At 43.0% G+C, this 20,394-nt stretch overlaps 1 protein-coding gene across 3 annotated transcripts in view; it reads left to right on the forward strand.

Annotated features, from left to right (window-relative positions):
- The first annotated feature begins 656 nt into the window (after positions 1 to 656).
- PPP2R5C (protein phosphatase 2 regulatory subunit B'gamma) overlaps positions 657 to 20,394 on the forward strand; it is a 194,267-nt gene continuing 174,529 nt past the window's right edge. For all 3 annotated transcript variants that reach the window (XM_077819371.1, XM_077819374.1, XM_077819372.1), the window contains exons 1-2: positions 657 to 830; positions 2,588 to 2,653. In XM_077819371.1, coding sequence (XP_077675497.1) covers positions 804 to 830; positions 2,588 to 2,653 — 93 coding nt within the window. In that variant the 5' untranslated portion in view covers positions 657 to 803. The remainder of the gene's footprint in view (positions 831 to 2,587; positions 2,654 to 20,394) is intronic.

The following is a 20,394-nucleotide window of genomic DNA, read 5'->3' on the forward strand; positions in this document are numbered from 1 at the left end:
CCATGCTGGGGTAGCTAAACCCAAGAGATGCTGTGCGTCTGCAGCCTCGATTGCGATCAATAGAGGAGCGGGTCTCAGACCGACTTCTGCAGAAGTCCAGATACACGCCAGGAAAAGCTGAGCCCATGCACCACCCAGGGTAACCCTCCTGTGAGCAGCTCAGTCCTCATCCTCAGCGGCGGCAAAGCCCATCTCCGTGGTGAGGCCCTGACGCTGCATGAGCCCGTGGGCCAGGGCTGCTGCCTCCGGCCCACGGGCATTATGTGAGCCCAAGAGACAGCTCCAGCCGGGCAGTGCCTGCGCCCCGCGGAGGCGGCTCTGCTGGGGGTGGGAGGCAGAGCTGGCTTAGTCCAGAGTGGGCGGCTCTACGCCCAGCCTAGCTGAGCCGGGGAAGCGACTCTGCTCCGAGTCTTGGAAGGGGGGAGAGCGGCTCTGCCTGGGCCCGTCCGAACGGCGGGGGGTGCGGCTCTAGCGCCGGGGCGCGAGCCCCCAGGGAGGAGGCCGACGGGGCGGGGAGGGAGGCACTGCCAACTCCCCCGGCCGCCGCTGTGCGCGGGGATGGAGACAGCCCCGCCCCCTGGCTCACAGAGGGGAGGAGGGGGAACGTTGAGCCCACGTGACGGGGGACAGCCAATGGCGAAGCGGCGTCCCGGCTCGGCCGGGCGGAGGCAAGGCTGCCGCCGCCGCCGCCGGGAGCTGGAGAAGGGGAAGAGCCTGAGTGGGGCGGGGGAGTCGCTGCGAGGACGCCGAGCGGGGACCCCAGGAGGCTGCGCCGCGCCGCCCCGGCGCCCAACCGACCGGCCATGCCGAATAAAAACAAGAAGGAGAAGGTGAGTCAGCCCGGCCGGGGGCGCCGAAGGCCCAGGCAGCTCCTGGCGGGGCGGGCCGGGCCGGGGGAGCAGGCCCCTGCGGGAGAGGGGCCCGGGGGCAGAGCCGCTGCGGGGTGGCGAGCTCCGGGCGGGGGAGCTGGGCAGGGTCGGACTGTGACGGGAGGAGGGGGGCAAGCGCTGAGGCGGGGCCGGTCGGTCCGGGCGGGGGCTGCTGAGGCGCTCCGGGGTGCTCCCCGTCGGAGGGGGTGGGGGGCGGGAGCCGAGGAGGGGGCGCTCCCTGCGGTGGGCCTAGCCCCGGCGACGCTGCGTCTTCTCGCCCAATTTGTGGGGCCCGATTCGCTCCCATCCGACCCCAGGGAGGGGGAGTTCGGGGTTCAGCAGCGCCAGAGAGATCCAGGGGTTCGCGGCGGAGAGGCAGAGGGGATTTATCGGGGGGCGTGAAGGGGTAATTGCTCGGGTACTGGAGTAGTAGGGGGTGGCTACTGTATCGCGTGTATGTAGGAGGAGTGAGTTGTTAGAATAGAGCCCTTAATTTGGAGCAAGGTGGGTAGCTCTACTTTGTGTGGGAGGGAGTATTTTTAAAGGGGGGCAGGTCTCTGGGGAAGCTATTTTTAAGGTTTGGCATCTTCGCAGTTTCTTGGGTAGCTTTATTACTGTAGGTTTCAGAGTAGCAGCCGTGTTAGTCTGTATTCGCGAAAAGAAAATGAGTACTTGTGGCACCTTAGAGACTAACCAATTTATTTGAGCATAAGCTTTTGTGAGCTACAGCTCACTGCATCGGATGCATCGAAGTCCACTGCGGGTTTTGCTATTGTTGCTCACTTTACATGGAGGGTGATCAGATACTAAGATCAAGGCCATGTACAGGTAGAAAACCCTTAAAGGGAGTTAGTGTTAAAGCCAGGAGTCAGAGTAGCAGCTGTGTTAGTCTGTATCATCAAAAAGAAAAGGAGTACTTGTGGCACCTTAGAGACTAACACATTTATTTGAACGAAAGCGTATGCTCAAATAAATGTATTAGTCTCTAAGGTGCCACAAATACTCCTTTTCTTAAAGCCAGGAGTGGAATCCAGAGCTTCTGACTTCCATTCTGTGCCTGTTCCACTAGATAGCTTCCTCTAGTCCTTTGATTTCAGGCAGTCTTTTAGCATTTCCCCATCAGTTTAAAATCAGTTGCTCATGGATTTGTCTGTGTCTTATGAATGTATTAATTTTTATGTGTTAAAATAAAGATGGCCCACTACTCCAAAAAAGTTTTAGACTATGTTAATGTTTGTATTGCTTTCGTTTCCTTTATCCTGTAGTGAGAGAAATAGGGGCTGGATGTAGTCTAAGTGCAGCATTTGAAGTGAGGAGAAACTCTTGGGTTACAGACCTAGCTTTAACACTGGGTTTTTAGCCTCTATTGCAGCTACACAGATGCAAACACCTATATAGACATGGTAGATCAGTGTAAACTGTGACTTGCACTGGAACAGCTTACCCGGTTTTCAAAGCTACAGTAGGAGCTAAAAACCCAGGGTAGACGAATGCTGATTCTCTGTTGCCTTGTGCATACCATTTGCACTCTTTGCCTCTGTTTTATTAGATATAATAAATGAAGATTCATTGATGTAAATTACTTATTGGTATGTTTTGGAGAATAATAATGTTTCTAAAGCATTTTGAAGATGAAAAGTGTTAAGTATTTGTGGAATTTCTGATACTGAAATTTTAATAGTATAATAGTTAAATTTATAAATTTCTTTAATTTTCAGGAACCTGCAAAATTGGGCAAAAGTGGAAAAAGTGGTAAAGATGGACAAGATAACCAAGAACATGAGGTAATTATTGCTATAGCATAAAGTCGTCTTTGTGAGAATATTTGGGAAGACTTTTCTAGAGTATTTATAATCTTTCCCACATTGATATAACTTAGAGATGGCAGAGGCTTGTTTCTTTTGGAAACCATTAGAACTCCTTTGACAGGAAAGATGTTTTACAAAGCTGCATATGACTTTTGGAAAGTGCCTTCAAGGGAATTATTCAAAAAAAAATAAACTATGGTTGGTCCTTGATGACTTGCTTTCTTCTCCCAACAGCTCCTCTTTTTCCTCCACTGACGACCTCTGTCTGTCAGCTACTGTAGGCATGTATCTTTTACTCCTGGGGGAATTCTGTGCTCAATGTTTAAGCCCTCCCGCAGATCTCCCTGCAGAAAAATGACTTTCTGATGTGGAAGCATAGGGAAGCACCCCTCCCCAAAAGTACAGGCATGTCGTTTTGGGTGCCTGGAGCAGCCAGTGGGGAGAGAGATCATTGTGGGGGCGGGGAAGCGGTGTGGGCCAGGGATGCCCCAGCCAGTGGCATCTACCGTGCGCTGGGCTCAGCTACTAGTCCTGACTGAGTTGGGGTGAGGGAGGACGGGACTTGTTCGGGTCAGAACTACCCACTGAAAACTACCTGGCCACAGGAAGCTCTGCACACATCCACACCTTGCTTCCTGCTCCCCTGTCTGCTGAAGCCCCACCCCCCTGCATCCGGAATCTCCTCGAACGTGTCCCTCTGGACCAGGACAGCCCCCCACACTAGAACTCCCATCCTGAAGAGACCCACCCCTTCTGCACCTGGACCACCTCGTTGAGCCCCAGACCCCACCCCACTGAGTCTCAGCCAGCTGCACCCAGACCTCCATTCCCCTAGCATCCAGGCCCCCTGCACCCAGACCTCCCAGGCCAAGCCCTGTTCCCTCACACACCCAGACCCTCCCTGCTGAGCCCCTTCACCTGAACCCCCCTGTAGAGTCCCATTTCCTCTGTGCCTGGAACCACCCAATGAGCCCTTGTGCATCCAAATCCCCACTGCACCTGGACCCCCCCCCCCCCACTGAGATTGCCCCACCCAGAACCCTCTCATCCCACACAGAGCCCCTCCCCACTTGGATCCTGCTGGGCTGAGCCTGCCTGCCCATACGTGGTGCGAAAGGGCAAGGCTCCAGGGTGTTTCTGGGGCAGGTCCAACCCTTGTGCCATGTCAGAGTCGGGTGCAGCCTCACAGCTGAATCCAAGTCGGTGGGGGGGCGGGGGTGTGGTGGCATCTAAGGGTGATTTCCCAGCTCTGTGCAGCTGTTGGCCTGTGCTCTCCAGTGCCATGCTGGAGCCTCCATGTTTATTTATTGACAAATAACATTTGCAGAATTAAAATCCTTGTGTGTAGAATTTTTTTTTGGCACAGAATTCCCTCAGGAGTAATCTTTCCTTCCTCTAACCCTTTCGTCAGGTAAAGGGCCTGTCTTTTTCTTTTAAGGTGCCCCAGTTTTTCAGCTGTTACGTCGTCTTCTCTCTGCTGCCAATAGCTCTTCTTTCATGAACTGATTGTTACTCCATCTCTTTCAAGTGGCAGTGGCCTCTTCCAAGCTGTCAAGCGATCCTAGACTTGTGTAACAGTCTTGTTCATTGGCTGCTACTTTTTTCTCTTACGACTTTTTCTATGGGAGGGATTGCTAGTACTTTGGGAGGTAGAATTAGAATTCAAAATGACCTTGATAAATTGAAAAATTGTTCTGAAATAAACAAGATGAAATTCATTAAGTGAAAAGTAGAAGAAAAAGATCAAATGCCCAACTTCAAATGGGGAATAACTGAGTAGGTGATGGTAACACTGAAAAGGATCAGGGAGTATAATAGATCACAAATTGAATATCAGTTGTACAATCTGATACAGTTGCTAAAAAGGCTAATATCATTCTGGGTATATTAACAGGAGTGTTGTATAATACAAGGGAGATAATTGTCCTGATCTGCTCAACACTGGAGAAGTCTCAATTTGATTTGTGTCCAGTTCTGGATGCCACACTTCAAGAAAGACATGGACAGTTTGGCGAGAGTCCAGAGAAGAGCAACAAAAATGATAAAAGGTTCAGAAAACCTGACCTATGAGAAAAGGATTGAGAAGGGACCTGATAAGTCTTCTAAACTGTTAAGGGCTGTTATAAAGAGGACAGTGATCAGTTGCTCTCCAGGTGCACTGAAATTAGAACAAGAAACAATGGGCTTAATTTGCAACAAAGGAAGTTTAGGTTAGATATTGGGAAAAATTGTCTCAGCCCTGGTCTACACTGCGGGGGGTCGACCTAAGCTATGCTGACTTCGGCTACGCGAATAGTCGACCGCTGCTGCTCCCCCGCCAACGCCGCTTCCGCCTCTCGCGAGCTAAAGTTCCGGAGTCAATTGGGAGTGTATTCAGGGATTGATTTATCGCGTCTAGACGAGACACGATAAATCGATCCCGATAGATCGATCCGGCAGGTAGTGAAGACCTGCCCTAACTGTAAGGATAGTTAAGAACTGGAATAGGCTTCCAACTGAGATTTTGGAATTCCCGTCGCTGGAGGTTTTTAAAACAGGTTAGGCAAACACCTGTCAGGTATGATCTAGGTATATGTGGTGCTTCCTCAACACACAGGGGTGTACTAGATGATCTCTGGAGGACTCCTTCTGCCTTACATTTCTATAATTTTTAAAACCATACACTGAATTGTTCCACTTCTGACTGACAATTCTGCTGTTATTGCTTTTGTTCCTCTCTTGCTGCTTCACTTTTACCTTTGTCAACCAGCTAGATGTGATGGCTTCAAATGGGTCAATTAAATTGCTACTCATTCTCTGTCCCACACTTCCTAGAGACCTAGCATTACATAGAATCTTTCCAGTTGGAAATTTCAAACTCTGTTTGAATAGGTTTTGAAATTCCCTAAAATGTGTCAATGCCAGTCTGAAAAACTGCTTCACTGAAAAGCTCATGCACTTCTATAGTCTTGTTTGTAAATGTCTTAATTCAAACGTTTGTTTCTCTGCTGTATAAAAAGAATATTTTTGCCCTCCTTTCATTCTCAACCAAGAATTATGACACACAGGAAGAGTATGTATTTTTATTTTTACCTTGGGAAGCAAATATATTTCTTCTGAGCTTCACTGAGTTTTCATTTTTTGTCATGAGCAGAAAGGCACTATAAGATACATATTATCAGGGTCAGTTTATTTATAGCTAACCACTGAGTAATCTAGTCATAATGTGCTTGTTAATGAATTCATGTTGAGTTGTGATTTGAAGTTTGGTGAAGGGAAATAATACTTCAGCTATTAGAGTGAAGCCTTCATCAATATGAGATCAAATCTATAGCAGATTATGCAAGCCAATGAATACTCTGAATCTCCCTTGTAAATTGGTTTGACCACTGTATCTTTAACTTAATACCATATAATTGAAGAACTGTTACCTTTTCATTGGGGTTGCAATTTATAAGCAATTATAAAACCTGTCTTTGTCATAAGTGTTGTCTTAATATTAAATCTCTGTGCTGGTTTAGCTTAGTTATACTTACTGTGGGGGTTTCAGGATACTTCTAAGTGACAACTGTTGCTGAGAATAACGCTAGTGCACTGTTTCATTTTTTCTCATTTGGTACCTTTTGCTATGGACAAACTATGGAAATGAAAGTTCTCAATATTAAATAAGGGATGAGGCATTTCAGATAGTGGATGGAAATGTAATTTTCTTTCATGATTTCTTACTGTATTTGCTAATTTATTTGATCTGGATTACTTTTAAATTTAAAAAAAAGAAAGCTACCTGGCGGGTGAATTTTTCGGGGAAGAGCATGCTACAGCTCTTGTGTGTTACCTCCTGGTGGCACCTATTGTGAAGTATTATGTGAAGGAGCAGCACAGGCACAATCCTATGTTGCTGAAAATTCTTTGTGGTGAAAGAGGGAGAATAGGATGGGGAAGGGACCGTGACAAGGATGTGGCCTGAACATAGGATGTGCTTAGCATCTTCAGTCTACAAGGTAAAGCTACAAGAAAAGCCTTGAAAACCCGAACACTTACTTGACCTTTATAGCAGCTTTATTGACAGAATTTTTGTACATCTTGTAATATGAGAGGATAGTGTTGCAGATTTAACATTTTAAGGCAAATAACTAACCAAGATGTATACTAATTTGCTGTATGCATGCTTAGAAAGGAATCTGTCAACATATCAAAGACTTGGTTGTTTCATGAGGTTATATTGATTTGTAGTAAGAGGTATACAACTTGTGTGCTGAATTTCCCCCAAAAATAGACTTTTTGGAGGAGATTTTTCATGTAGGTTATCCTAGAATTTAACATAAAAGGAGTGTTTCTGTGAAGTACAACCCTTATTTCAGTATCTACCTCTGGCTAATAGATGTTTGAGATAAATAGATATTTAAATCCTTCTCTAGACCACCAACAGATTTAGAAATGCACTGACATATGTTGTTTTTTCAAGTGAATTTAATGCATGTGAAAAATGCCAGATTGCAGGGACTAGAGACTGTCCTCTGTTCAAAGAACAGGGACAACACAAGTAGCAATGGCCCACAAATATTTTATTTATAGGTGTTTCTGTAGTGCTTATCTGAACACGTGATTTGGACTTTTATAGCATTTTTTTCATCGTGGATCTCAAAGTGATTTATGAAAATGAGTAAGCATTATCCCCGTCGTACAGTTTAGAAAACTTAGGCATGGAGGGCCAGAGAAGCAACTTTCCTAAGGTTGTGCAGAAAATGCTATCTGAAATGGCTATTACAACAACCTAGGTCTCTAGTGTGTTAACTTTATGTCTAATCCACAACAACCGTGCCTCTCAAATGTACTTCAACCCTGACATGGGGCCCTTTTAGAAATACCAGGAATAGTCTAGTCTCTGGTTTTGTTGGTCACAGATGGATTGTGATCTTGATTTCTAAGGGCTTGTCTACACTTGAAATGCTGCAGCTCTTTGGTGTAGACACTGCCTACACCTGTGGGAGGGGCAATCCACCTTCCTGAGAGGCTGTAACTAGGTCAACAAATGAATTCTTCTGTCAGCCTAGTGCTGTCTATGCAGGGGGTTAGGTTGGCTTAACTGTGTCACTCAGGGGGTGTGGATTTTTCACACCCCTGAGCAATGTAGCTGAGTTGACCTAACTTTTTAGTGTAGATCAGGCCTAAGCTTTGAAGGATTGGAGTGTTGTATTTGACATCTTTTCTCCCATGTGTTTTTCAAGTGTCTGAGTTAAATGTGTTAACAAAAAAAGCAAATACTTTAAACAGCCTGAATAAAAATCACTTTCCTCGCTTTTAGGGTAGATCGAAAAGCTCATTTATCCACAAGCTTTGAGTTAAGAATACATCATCATAGATTTGGGATGGGGATGAGTAATTCTGAATCTGTATGTAACAACTACATTTCAAAAATGAGGATTGGGCATCAGGACATCAAAACCTGTCAAGTGATTCAGACTAACTCATATCATCAATAACCGTTGGGAGACTGGGGTATTTTACAGTTAAAATGTCACCGACATTAAAAACTTTTATTTAAAGAACTGGTATTGCAAAATAGAAGGGAAAATATGATTGTTTCCACCTGAATGTTGTGTTACATACAAAAAACATACTAGAAGAAAATTGTTACGCTTGGAAAGTAAAGCACTCAGAAGTTAGGAAATACCTGAATTAAGGTTGTCTTGCTACCTTAATTTGGCTCTCTTGTGCATATGCATTATTTTAATCTTTTAATTACATGTTCACATGATATTTTTTCCCCCCAAACCCCTGCCTCATTCAGTATATAGTATGAATGGTGCTCACTGAGTGGGTAACTATTTAATCACAATTAAATTAATCACAGAGACTTGGTGGGATAGTTCACATGACTGGAATGTTGGTATAAAAGGGTACAACTTGTTCAGGCAGGGAAAAAAGGGAGGAGTTATTGCCTTGTATAGCAAAGATAAAAGTGGGAGGCAGACGTGTTGACAGTCTCTGGGTAAGGATAAAATGGGTAAAAAAACAAGGCTGATGTTACAGTAGGGGTCTACTGCAGCTCACCTAACCAGGAAGAAGAGGGGTGTGACACTCTATACCTCAAAGTAGCACCCTGGAACCCCAGTATTCATTACTGTGATATTATATGTTTTGTACAAAGCATGCCTTGTGAGGTATCATTTTAAGTCTTGATATGTTGAACATTAATATCCTGTTTGATTGTATATGGTATCATTATATGTGAAATTATGAAGCATTGCCAGCCAACATTTCAGTTGCAACAAAGGACCAGCCACAAATGTGCTGTTGGCCCATTAAAGGGAATCCATTCTCCCAATGGCCATCTCAGAGACAGCATGTTTTCAATGGAGCCTGCTTGCTCAATAGGGCCTGCCTGATCCCCATATCACAGCAAAGATTTTTCTATCAAGCTGGAAGAAAATATAAAAGAGAAAGTGACCTCGTCACTTGGCTTCTTTCTCCTCATCTCAGCACTTGGAGGAACATCTGGAAGACACAGACTTTGAACTGGAGATGGGTGGTTGCAGACTGGAAGGTAATCCCAGCCTGTGTATTAAGGATGCTTGTACTGTTTGTCAGGATCAGAAAAGCTGTATGATTCAACTCTTGCTTAGACTAAAACTTTACGATTTAGAAAGCATGTTTGCTTTTTATTTTTTTAAGGTAACTACCTCTGACCATAATGCATTACTTATCACTTAAAACCTATTTTTCTGTAGTTAATAAATCTGTTTGTTTTATGTTTCACCTAAAACAGTGTTTTGGTTAAAGTGCTTGGGAAATGTCAGCTCAGTTTACAAAGGCTAGTGGTGTGTCCATTCCACACTGAGGGAGTGGCAAACTACTTAATGAACTTGCACTGCCAGGGGGCCTTGAGCAGTGTAAGACGGTACAGTCCTGGGGTATAGGGCTGGAGCTGGTGGGAACTGGATGGAGCCTTTCTGTTGGTGGTTCGTGAGTGACTAGGAGATCATTCATGTAACTCAGTTGGGTGTGTCCCTGCCTGTGGATGTCTGTGTAACCTGTAAAAAAACAAAAACAAAAAACCAAACAAACAAGGAGTCTGGTGGCACCTTAAAGACTAACATTTATTTGGGCATAAGCTTTCGTGGGTAAAAAACCACTTTTGAAAAAGAGTTGGTGGGATCAGGGGGCAGGGCTGGCCTTCAGGGGTGGGCCACCCAGGCAACTGCACAGGGGCCCGCCGGGGTCAAGAAGATGCAGAAAGAAGCTGGTGTAGAGTCGGAAACTGCTCCTGGCTGGCATGGGTGGTGGTGGGTGTATGCCCAGATGTGTCCCTGCTTCCTCCTGGTGGAGGAACATGGGGGAAGGAGGGAAGACAAGCAGTGACACACAGCTACTGCTCACTCCCCTCCTTATAATGTTCCTCTGCACCCCCTCCCTCCCCGGGGACTGTGAGGATGGGGGAGAAATACCAAACGCTCCATGCATTCAGGTCACTTTCCCACCTGGGCTGTGCTGTGAGGCAAGCATCAGGAGCTGCTGCTCTCCTGCCCTCCCCTTATACAGCCCAGACAGGGAAAGTGACCTGGATGCAGGGAGCCTTGATGTTGCTCCTTGCCCTTCCCCGTCCCAGCCCTCTAGGGATGTGCAGAGGAGCAGTGTTCTGCGGGGGAGAGAGCAGCAGTGCCATCTTCTCTGTGCATCTAGGTCAGTTTCCGCATGTGGGCTCAGGAGGGAGGTGCAGGGGTGGGGAGCCCATGGGGGTTTGGGGCAATGTGGGGGGCTGTGCCCAAGGGGGCCAGATTAACCAAAATACAAGTTAGCCCAGGATGCCATTTTCCCTAAGGCCAGTTTTGGGATGCTCAGAGTCCAGGTTGCACCCTGGAGACCCTGTCATAGTGAGTGAGGTTTTTTTTAAACAACTAACAAAATCGTCCAAAGAACAGGACTTGGTGGTAGACTTCAGCTACCTAAACTTCTGTTTGGAAAATAATAGAACAGGGTACAGATTATCCAACGAGTTTTTGGAATGCATTGGAGACCACTTTTTATTACAGAACATAGAGTGAATAGGGGAGAGGGTGTTCTAGATTTTATTCTGGTAAAGAGGAAGGAACTGGTTGAGAATTTGAAGGTGGAAAACAGTTTGGGTGAAAGTGATCATGAAGTGATAGTTCATGATTCTAAGGAATGTTAGGAAGGAAAACAGCAGAATAAAAACAATGGACTTCAAGGAGGCAGACCAGCAAACTTGGAGAACTGATAGGTAAAGTCCTGTGGAAGCAAGTCTAAGGGGGAAAAAAAGAGTTTAGAGGGGTTGGTAGGTTTTTTTAAAGAGACATAGTTAAGGGCACAAGAGAAAACAATGCAAAGGTGTAGGAAAGACAGGAAGTATGGTAAGAGACCATACTGGCTTAACCTGGAGATCTTCAATGACCTGAAACTCAGTCATATTGCAAAGTGGAAAGTACACCAAATTACGAAGGATGAAAATACATATAAAATAAAAAATACAAGTATGTAGGGGACAAAATTGTGCACCTTGGCCTTTCTAATGTGATTAAACGGGATAGGGACATAAAAGGTATCAAGAAAACATTTTACAGATACATTAGAAGCAAGAGGAAGACCAATGACAAAAGTAGGCCCATTATTCAATGAGACGGAAAAGACAATAACAGAAAACATCAATGACTGAAGTGTTAAATGCCTTTTTTTGTTTCAGTTTTCACCAAAATGGTTAGCAGAGATCGGATGATTAACAGTGAACATCAGTGTAAATGTTGTAGGATCTGAGGCGAAAATAGAGAGAGAACAAGTTAAGAGTTACTTAGGCTCTGTATACACTGTGTAACTTACAACAGCACAGCTGTGTTGCTGTAAGATCTCCTGTGCAGCTGCTCTTTGCCAGCAGGTGAGAGCTCTCCTGCTAGCAAAATAAAACCACCCCCAATGAGCAGTGGTAGCTTTGCCGGTGGGAGAACATCTCCCGCTGACAAAGCGCTGTCCAAACCAGCGCATTTCATTAGTAAAACTTTTGTCAGTCAGGGGGGTGTTTTTTCATTGCCTTGACCGACAAAAGTGTTACCAAAAAAAGTGCTGTGTAGACAAATCCTTAGAGAAGCAAGTTAAATGTCTTCAAGTTGGCAGGGCCTGACAAAATACATCCTAGAATACTTAAGGAACTGGCTGAAGAGATCTCAGCCATTAGTGTTTATCCTTGAGGACTTGTGCAGGACAGGAAGGAATGCAGGGACTGGAACTGTCTTAATATAGTACCTGTCTATAAAAAGGGGTATAAGGATAACCCAGGGAATTATAGACCAGTCAGCTTAACTTTGATACCCAGAAAGATAATGGAGCAAATAATCAGACAATCAATTTGTAAGCACCTAGAAGATGGTAAGTTAAGTAACAGTCAACATAGATTTGTCAAGAACAAATCATGTCAAACCAACCTAATAACCTTGGTTGACAGGGTAACAAGCCTTGTGCATGCTGGGGAAGGGGAAGCAGTAGATGTGGTACATCTCAGCTTTAGTAAGGCTTGTGGTACTGTCTCACATGATCTTCTCATAAGCAAAGCAGAGCAATACAGCATAGATGAACCTGCCCTAAAGTGGGTGCACATCTGATTTTAAAACCATACTCGGAGTAGTTATCCGAGGTTCACAATCAGTCTGGAAGGGCATATTGAGTGGGGTCCCACAGAGCTTTTTCTGCTTCTGGTTCTATTCAATATCTTCATAAATGATTTGGATAATGGCATGAAGAGTACACTAGTGGTTTGTGTGATACTAAGCTGGGAGGGATTGCAAGCATTTTGGAGGACAGGATTAGAATTCAAAATGATCTTGACAAACCGCAGAAATGGTCTGAAATAAATAGGATGGAATTCAGTAAGGACAAATGCACTGTACTACACTGAGGAAGGAATAATCAATTGCACAAATACAAATTGAGAAATGACTGCCTAGGAAAGAGTACTGCAGAAAAGATCTGGGGGTTATAGTGGATCACAAACTTACATTGTTGGTTCATTTATACTGTTGCAAAAAAAACCCCAAAAAACAAACACTATTCTGGGATGTTAGCAGTACTATTGTAAGCAAGACATGCGAAATAATACTTCCAGTTTACTCGGCACTGATAAGGACTCAATTGGAATATTGCGTCCGGTTCTAGGCACCACACTTCAGGAAAGATGTGGACAAATTGGAGGAAGTCCAGAGGAGAGCAGCAAAAATGATTTAAGGTCTAGAAATCATGACCTATGAGGAAAGATTTGAGAAAAACACACACCCCAAAACCAACAACCTGGGTTTGTTTAGTCTGTTGAAGAGAAAACTGGGTGGGTGGGGACATAAGTGTTTAAATATGTTAAAGGTTGTTCTAAAGAGGAGGGCGATAAATTTTCTCCTTAACCACTGAGGACAGGACAAGAAATAATGGGCTTACATTGCAGCAAGGGAGAGTTAGGTTAGACAGTAGGAAAAACTTCCTAACTGTAAGGATAGTTAAGCACTGGAACAAATTACCTAGGGAGTTTGTGGAATCTCCATCATTAGAGGCTTTTAAGAACAGGTTGGACAAACACCTGTCAAGGATGGTCTAGGTCAGGGATCTCAAACTCAAATCACCATGAGGGCCACTTGCAGACTAGTACATTGGCCTGAGGGCCACATCACTGAAACCTTTTTGTACAATGATACAAAAATTTGAGACCCTTGGTCTAGATAACACTTAGTCATGCCTCAGTGCTGGGGACTAGATTGGATGTCTTATTGAGGTCCCATCCAGTCCTACATTTCTACAGTTTCTGTGATTTCTTATCATTTAATGCATGGCTCTATGCATAATTTCATGCAAACCATCTGAACGCTTCAGTGAATACAGAATTATATATTTCTTCATGGGCTTTTCTATGGTGCTTCATTATTGCATTTGAGTGCTTTACAAACATTCATGAATTTACTTTCACAATACCCCTGTGATATATGTGGGTGGCATTATCCTTGTTTTATGGATGGGGAACTGAGGCACAGATTAAAGCCATTATTAAATTAGATTAAAGATTATCAGAAGTTTCCTCTAATTCTGGGTGCCCAATTTGAGAAGCCTAGAATCTGATTTTTCAGAGTGCTTTGTGTTTTATAGCACTTTATATGTCCAGACTATAGCTCCCATTGATATCAGGTGCGGCTGGTAAATCTGACCACAGGTGTCCCAGGTTGGGTACCTAGAGTACGAGGAATGCACGGTAGCTACCTTTGACCGGTTTGGTTTGTAATTTGAATAGCCTTGGCTAGCAGTTCTATAGCAGATTCAAGGATAGAGTTCAGTTCTCCAGGATTGCATTCAGCTGCCTTGACCATAAGACCGTACTTTCTCCTCTTGTTTTTCCCTGCTTGGTTTACCACACACCTTCCAACCTCAACAAATGAGGCAGGGATCCTACACACAAGTTGCTTTCACTACACAACCTTGATTCATCCCCAGAGTACTGTCCAGCTTATGTGCTTAATGAGTCAGAAGTCTTTTGGAAAAAGTAATCTGATCATGTAACTACTATATCATAATGTATACACACAGGCCAAATTTTGGAATTTGTTAACTTTTGAACACTTGACTTTGTCACCTTAACCTTCTTTTAATGTTGTTTATGTAATTTCTTAAGTTTTTTTTAAATACGTGGAAATTGTGTTTTCAGTTTTTGTCATGTGGAAGCGTATTGTTTGCTTACATGGGTTATCGGTAAGGTTGAGATCTTTAAATCCACAACACAGTCCTCTGCCTCTTGAGCTAATAGTCACTGGTAGCGGTAGAAGGCTCATTTCATCTATGGACCGGCTGCCACTTGAGGGGATGGAGACACGTACTTTGCCAGCAGATTTCACAGAGCTAATCGCTGTGCAGCAAAGAGATGCTGAGACTAAGGGATAATGGGTTCAGTTGTTCAGTTATAGGTTTTGTGGGGAGGATGCTGTTGTGGGTATAGTTTTCCCCCCACTTCTTGTTCCTCTCCACTTTTCATTCAGTTTTAGGTTGAATCCTCTTTCTCCTCTGTGCTGCCTTGTCGCCAGGAAGCGAGCATTGAGATACAGTAGAGACAATTTCCCTGCTCTCAGTTCTGTGCCCAGCACCACAGTGGCTGCTGGAGCAACAGTTGAAGGGAAGTTCCTGCTCAGTTCCTGTAGCTTGAGGTTGGAGAGTTTTATTATTTATTTTTATTGCCATAGTGCCTAGAGATCCAGTCTTGGGCTAGGTGCTATACAGACATTGAACAAAGACTGTCTCTGCCCCAGAGAGTATATGGTCTAAATATAAGACCAGGACAACTGGTATGCAAATGAGTACAGGGAAACAATGAGAGAACATTGGTCAGCATGATCCTATTCTCCTCTTTTTCCTGGAAGATTGAGAACTGGTAGGATGACAGAGATACCCCACAAGTGCAACCTGATAGGGAAAGTGGTCTTTATCTAGGCTACTTAAAACTCTGGTGTACCTTTATTTGCTTTGGTTTAATACTAATTTACTTCAAATGCCTGAGAAACATTAGGAGACGTTTGTGTGTGGGTGGAGAAGTCTGAATATTTAACTCTGACACTTCAAACCCGGGATGAGAGTTTGCATGATGCTCAATCCATATCTGACCTTTGATAGCAGAGCCAGAGGAAACCTGACTTTAATATTCCTGATATTTTTAATGTTAAGTGTAAGTGTGTGTGTTTGTGTGTGAGCCACACATACACACAGCTTGCTCGCTCGCTTATGGCTTCTTCATATATCTTAAACAAAAAAAGAACAAACCCATTTTTTTTCCTTTGCAGGTCACCATTAACTGTTGCAGTAGCATAAAAGTATCCTGTTTGGATAGTTATTCTACAGTTTAATGCATTCACTGTAATCATGTCAGAACAATTTAATCTGTAATCATAATTATGCAAAATATATGTGTAGTTGCCTAATAGACTATTAATTTTTTTGCATTGAATTTTCCCCCTGAAAAATTCAAAAATAATAATAATGCAGTGGGCAGACATCTAAATATAGTAATTACTGTCAATATTAGGGCATATAAATTAAAATGTAGAAGCCTATTGCTGTATGCTTTACTTGCAATGCTATCTTTGGCTGATCACTTTGTTTTAAAAAAATATTCTGAGCTTTTTTCTAGCTGTTAAAACAGCAGGTATGGTACGTTTGTTGGGATTTTTTTTTCTCACCTTAAACATAAGATAACATAAAAATGGACATTCTGGGTCAGGCCAGTGGTCTAGCTAGCTCAGTATCCTGTCTTCCAACAATGGATGGTTCCAGATGCTTCAGAGGGACTGGACAGAGCAAAGCAATTTATCGAGTGATTATCCCCTTTCGTCCAATCCCAACTTCTAGCAGTCAGCTGTTTAGGGACACCCGAGAATGGGGTTGCATCGATGACCATCTTGGCTAGTAGTATTGATGGACCTATCCCCCATGAACTTCTCTAATTCTTTTTTGAACCCAGTTATACTTTTGGCCTTCACACCATCCCCTGGCAATGAGTTCTACGGGTTGACTGTGTGTTGTGTGAAGAAGTACTTTCTTATGTTTGTTCTCAACCTTCTGCCTATTAATTTAGTGGGGTGACCCCTTGTTCTTGTTTACACCTTCCCCTATTCACTTTCTCCACACCATTCATAAGTTTATAGACCTCTATCGTATCCCCTTTTAGTAGTCTCTTTTCCAAGATGAAGAGGCTGTCTTTTTAATCTCTCCTCATGGAAGTTGTTCCATAACCTTAATCATTTTTTGTTGCCCTTCTCTGTACTTTTTCCAGTTTGAGTGTATCTTTTTTGAGATGGGGTAATTAAAACTGCATTCAGTATTCAAGGTGTGGATATACCATGGATTTATATAATGGCATTATGATATTTTCTGTTTTATCTATCCCTTTTCTAATGCCATTGTTTTGCCTTTTTGACAGCTGCTGCACATTGAGCAGATTTTTTTCAGAGAACCATCCATGATGATTCTAAGAGCTCTTTCTTAAATGGTTATCGCTAATTTAGACCCCATCATTTTCGTATGTGTGGTTGGGGTGATGTTTTATGTTTTGCAGTTATGCGTTAGTTTACATTTATCAGCATTGAATTTCATCTGCCATTTTGTTGCCTGGTCTCCCAGTTTTGTGAGATTCCTTTGTAACTCTTCACAGTCAGCTTTGGACTTAATTATCTTTGGACTTAATTACTGTATATACTCGTTCATAAGCCGAATTTTTTTAGTAAAAAAGGGAAGCACCAGAGAAGGGATATAATGGGTATAGAGGGAGGAGAGGTGGGACACAGTCCCTCCTCCAAACAGATCGGGCAAGGAGAGGCAGCACGGCCAGCAGAGCTAGAAGGGAAGAGGCAGGGCCAGAGTCTCTCCGCTTCTGGCCACGCTGCTTTCCCACCGGCCTCCGAAGAAGCTGCAGCTCCGGGGCTGGCAGGCTGTAGCCATGCTGCTTGGCCCCGCCTCCCAGAACAGGCTGCAGCCGTGCTGCCCGGCTGCAGCCCGCCAGAGCAGCTCCAGCCAGGCCAGAGACATCCTCCCCTGGCCCTCCCCAGCTAAGGTGGGAAGGGATGGGTTCTGGAGAGTGTGGGGATCCTGGGCTAGGGGTGGGGTCATGTGGGGGGTTGTCACAGGGGTTACTCCCCTGACCCCCAGCTTCTCCCCCTCCAAAAATTTCCCCACCAGTTGCTGTTCTGGCCCGTCAGAGTAAGCAGCTGGTGCGCCGGGACACTTTGTTTGCTTAGGTTTACCTCCGTGCCTGTGGACGCTTGAGGTAAACAAACCATCTCGGCCCACCAGCGGCTTATCCTGATGGCCCGGGAGCCAAAGTTTGCTGACCCCTGAATTATAGGGTCGGCTTATGAATGGGTCATAAAAATTTTCCATTTTTACTTATCCATCTTGGGGGGAGGGAGGGTCGGCTTATAAACGAACCGTCTTATGATCGAGTATATACGGTATCTTGAGTAATTTTTGTATTGTCTTCAAACTTCGTCACCTCACTGTTTACCCCCTTTTCTAGATTGCTTATGACTATGTTAAATGACACTGGTCTCACTACAGATCCTTGGGGGCCCAGCCCCGCTAATTACCTCTCTCCACTGTGACAACTGGCCATTTATTCCTACCCTTTGTTTCCTATCTTTTAACCAGTAACGGATCCATGAGAGGTCCTTCCTGTTATCCCATGACTGCTTATTTTGCTTAAGAGCCTTTGGTGAGGGACCTTGTCAAAGGTTTTCTGAAAGTCCAAGTACACTATACTATATCCACTGGATCATCCTTGTCTGCATGTTTGTTGACACCTTAAAAGAATTCTAACAGATTGGCATGGCATGATTTCCCTTTTACAAAATTCATGCTGATTCTTCCTCAGCATAAGAGAATATGAATATAAACTATGATTTGGATAGTGTCCAAGTTTCAAAACTTTATACCATACTCTAGTTGACTTTTTTTAGGGGAAAGGGGTAAGGGAAGGATTGGCTTCCTCTGTATCTGTGTTCTTAAGTTGATATCAGAATTTGTTCAATGAAACACTACTTAATTCTGCTTAGTTTTAGAAATCGGGTAAGTTCAAACAGTAAAATGTGCTTTTCAGCAGGAACAAACTGTAAAAAGTAACAAGAAAATAAAACTTACAAATTACAGTAGCCATTTTCTGTTGTCGGACATCTTGCTGAAAAGAATTTGATCCAATGGCAGAGGTTGTTAAACTGTTAGTTAGTTTGAAAACTAATTCACAATCCACAAATTAAGGCTTTCTTGTGATTAAACACTATTGAAGTGTGTTGGATACTGGCCCAGATTCTGTGACATTGGGTCTTGCATTGCCAGTATCTCACATCTGTCACTTTTCAGTATGCTTGCTACCACATAGAGTACACTCAAGTGCACCAGTTGTAGATCATGAGCTTTACAATTGTTGAAAGTTTTACTTTTCAAACTTTCAGGTTCCTGGGGTGACTAAATTGGTGGCATTTTTCTCTCAAGAATATTAATCCAATTACAAAATTATGGCCTTATTATCTAAAGGAGGATAAATTAAATGACTTCTCCAACATTCTATAAGATCCTAGAAGAAGTGTTTTACTCCCCCCGCCCAACAAAAGGGTGAGAGAATACTAATGTTTTTATGACTTCTTCCTTTTTGCCTTCTGGCTACAAGCATTCAGTGGTCTTTTTAACTAGTGAAAGCTATTAATTGCTATATTAAAAAGGGAGTATATTTTGTAAATGCTCGAACTTTTTTCTTCATTTGTGAGTTTCTTAAAAATGCTTTTAATTTTTTTTAATACTGCAGTGGAAACTGGAGTAGTTTCTTATGTGAGAACTCTGTGGGAGGGTGATCTTTTTTTTTTTAAAAAAAAGCTTCCTTAGCAATAGGGACTGTACTGATAAACCACTAGTAACACCTTTTCAGTGGATTTTTTTCATGAACATACATCTGGCAATTTAAAGAATTTTATGAAAATCTGGAATTTTGAAATAATTTTTCACTTTATATGTAGAAAATGTCTTTAATCCTGTTGTAACCACAACAAATTCCAAATCACTGAAAGACAGGTGTTGGTATCTCGTTTTTACCTTAATTGCCTTAATAGTCATAAGTAATCCAAGAAATTCACAGGAACTACTGTTAACAGAAATTCGAAATGAGAGCAGTCCATAACAATTGCATGGATAGCTGGCTGTGTATAGGTTCTTGCATAGAGATTTTGAGGTAAGCAGTTTCCCAGTGTTTCAAGTACCAACAAAGGCTGTTGGCAAGGTTGGCTCCACAGGATTAAAAAACAGCTTTACCAAAATTTTTACAGTTAGTGAATTGGTGGGTGGATTTCTAAGAAGAGGTGGCCCAAAAAACTTAATGGGACTTAATTTTGAAAAATAAAACAAGACTATGAAGGAAAACTAAAACTTCCATTGCTATGATTGTGTTTACTGATACTTCTGTTAGCCACTGATGAAAGAACTACTTTGTATGCAAACCGCGTACATTACCCGCGTCCTCGCATGTAACCCTTCATCTACAACTACTTATTTCCTTATTCACACAAGAAAAAATTAAATATTTCACTTACTGTTTTACGATAACTTGCCATTTTTTGAAGTTAAAACTTGAGGACACTAAATATAATTTTGAAAATATTATAGCTTCAGGATAGGAGTTTATTTCTGAAAATACATGTAAAATGGCACATGATTAGAAAGAATCTTAGCACATCAGATGCACAGTGAAAAACAATTTTATTCATTTAATTACTAAATCAAAGTAAAAGGGGAAATATATAAAAAGCTAACTCTTTAACAGATGCGTTTTGTAGGAGGCAGTTTTGTTAACTTATTTGTCTTGTTCTTGTGGCTAATGAAATTGAAATGCATTTGGTGTGCTAGGACTGTTCCTGAGCGTTTTCTGTAAAAATGTCTTTATCAGTTCTAGAACATAGAGGAAAATTAATTTCTTCTTTATACTAAGTACTTTTCAATCTACCGAGACTTCTTTGTGTTTACTGGTATTTTTGGGAGTTTATACCATACTCTAGTTGCCTTTTTGGGAAAGGAGAGTTATACTTTTGTGAATTGATCAAAATCTGGATAGTCAGTTTGTATAAAGGAAATGCTAACATCTTGTTAAGTCCCCTCTGTTTTTGTCAATGTGTAATCCATGCTGCTGAATATCTCCAAAAACATTTTTAGCTGCCTTAATTTCTTGATAAAGCTCT

This window comes from Eretmochelys imbricata, chromosome 6, assembly GCF_965152235.1.
Source record: "Eretmochelys imbricata isolate rEreImb1 chromosome 6, rEreImb1.hap1, whole genome shotgun sequence".
Taxonomy (NCBI): domain Eukaryota; kingdom Metazoa; phylum Chordata; order Testudines; family Cheloniidae; genus Eretmochelys; species Eretmochelys imbricata.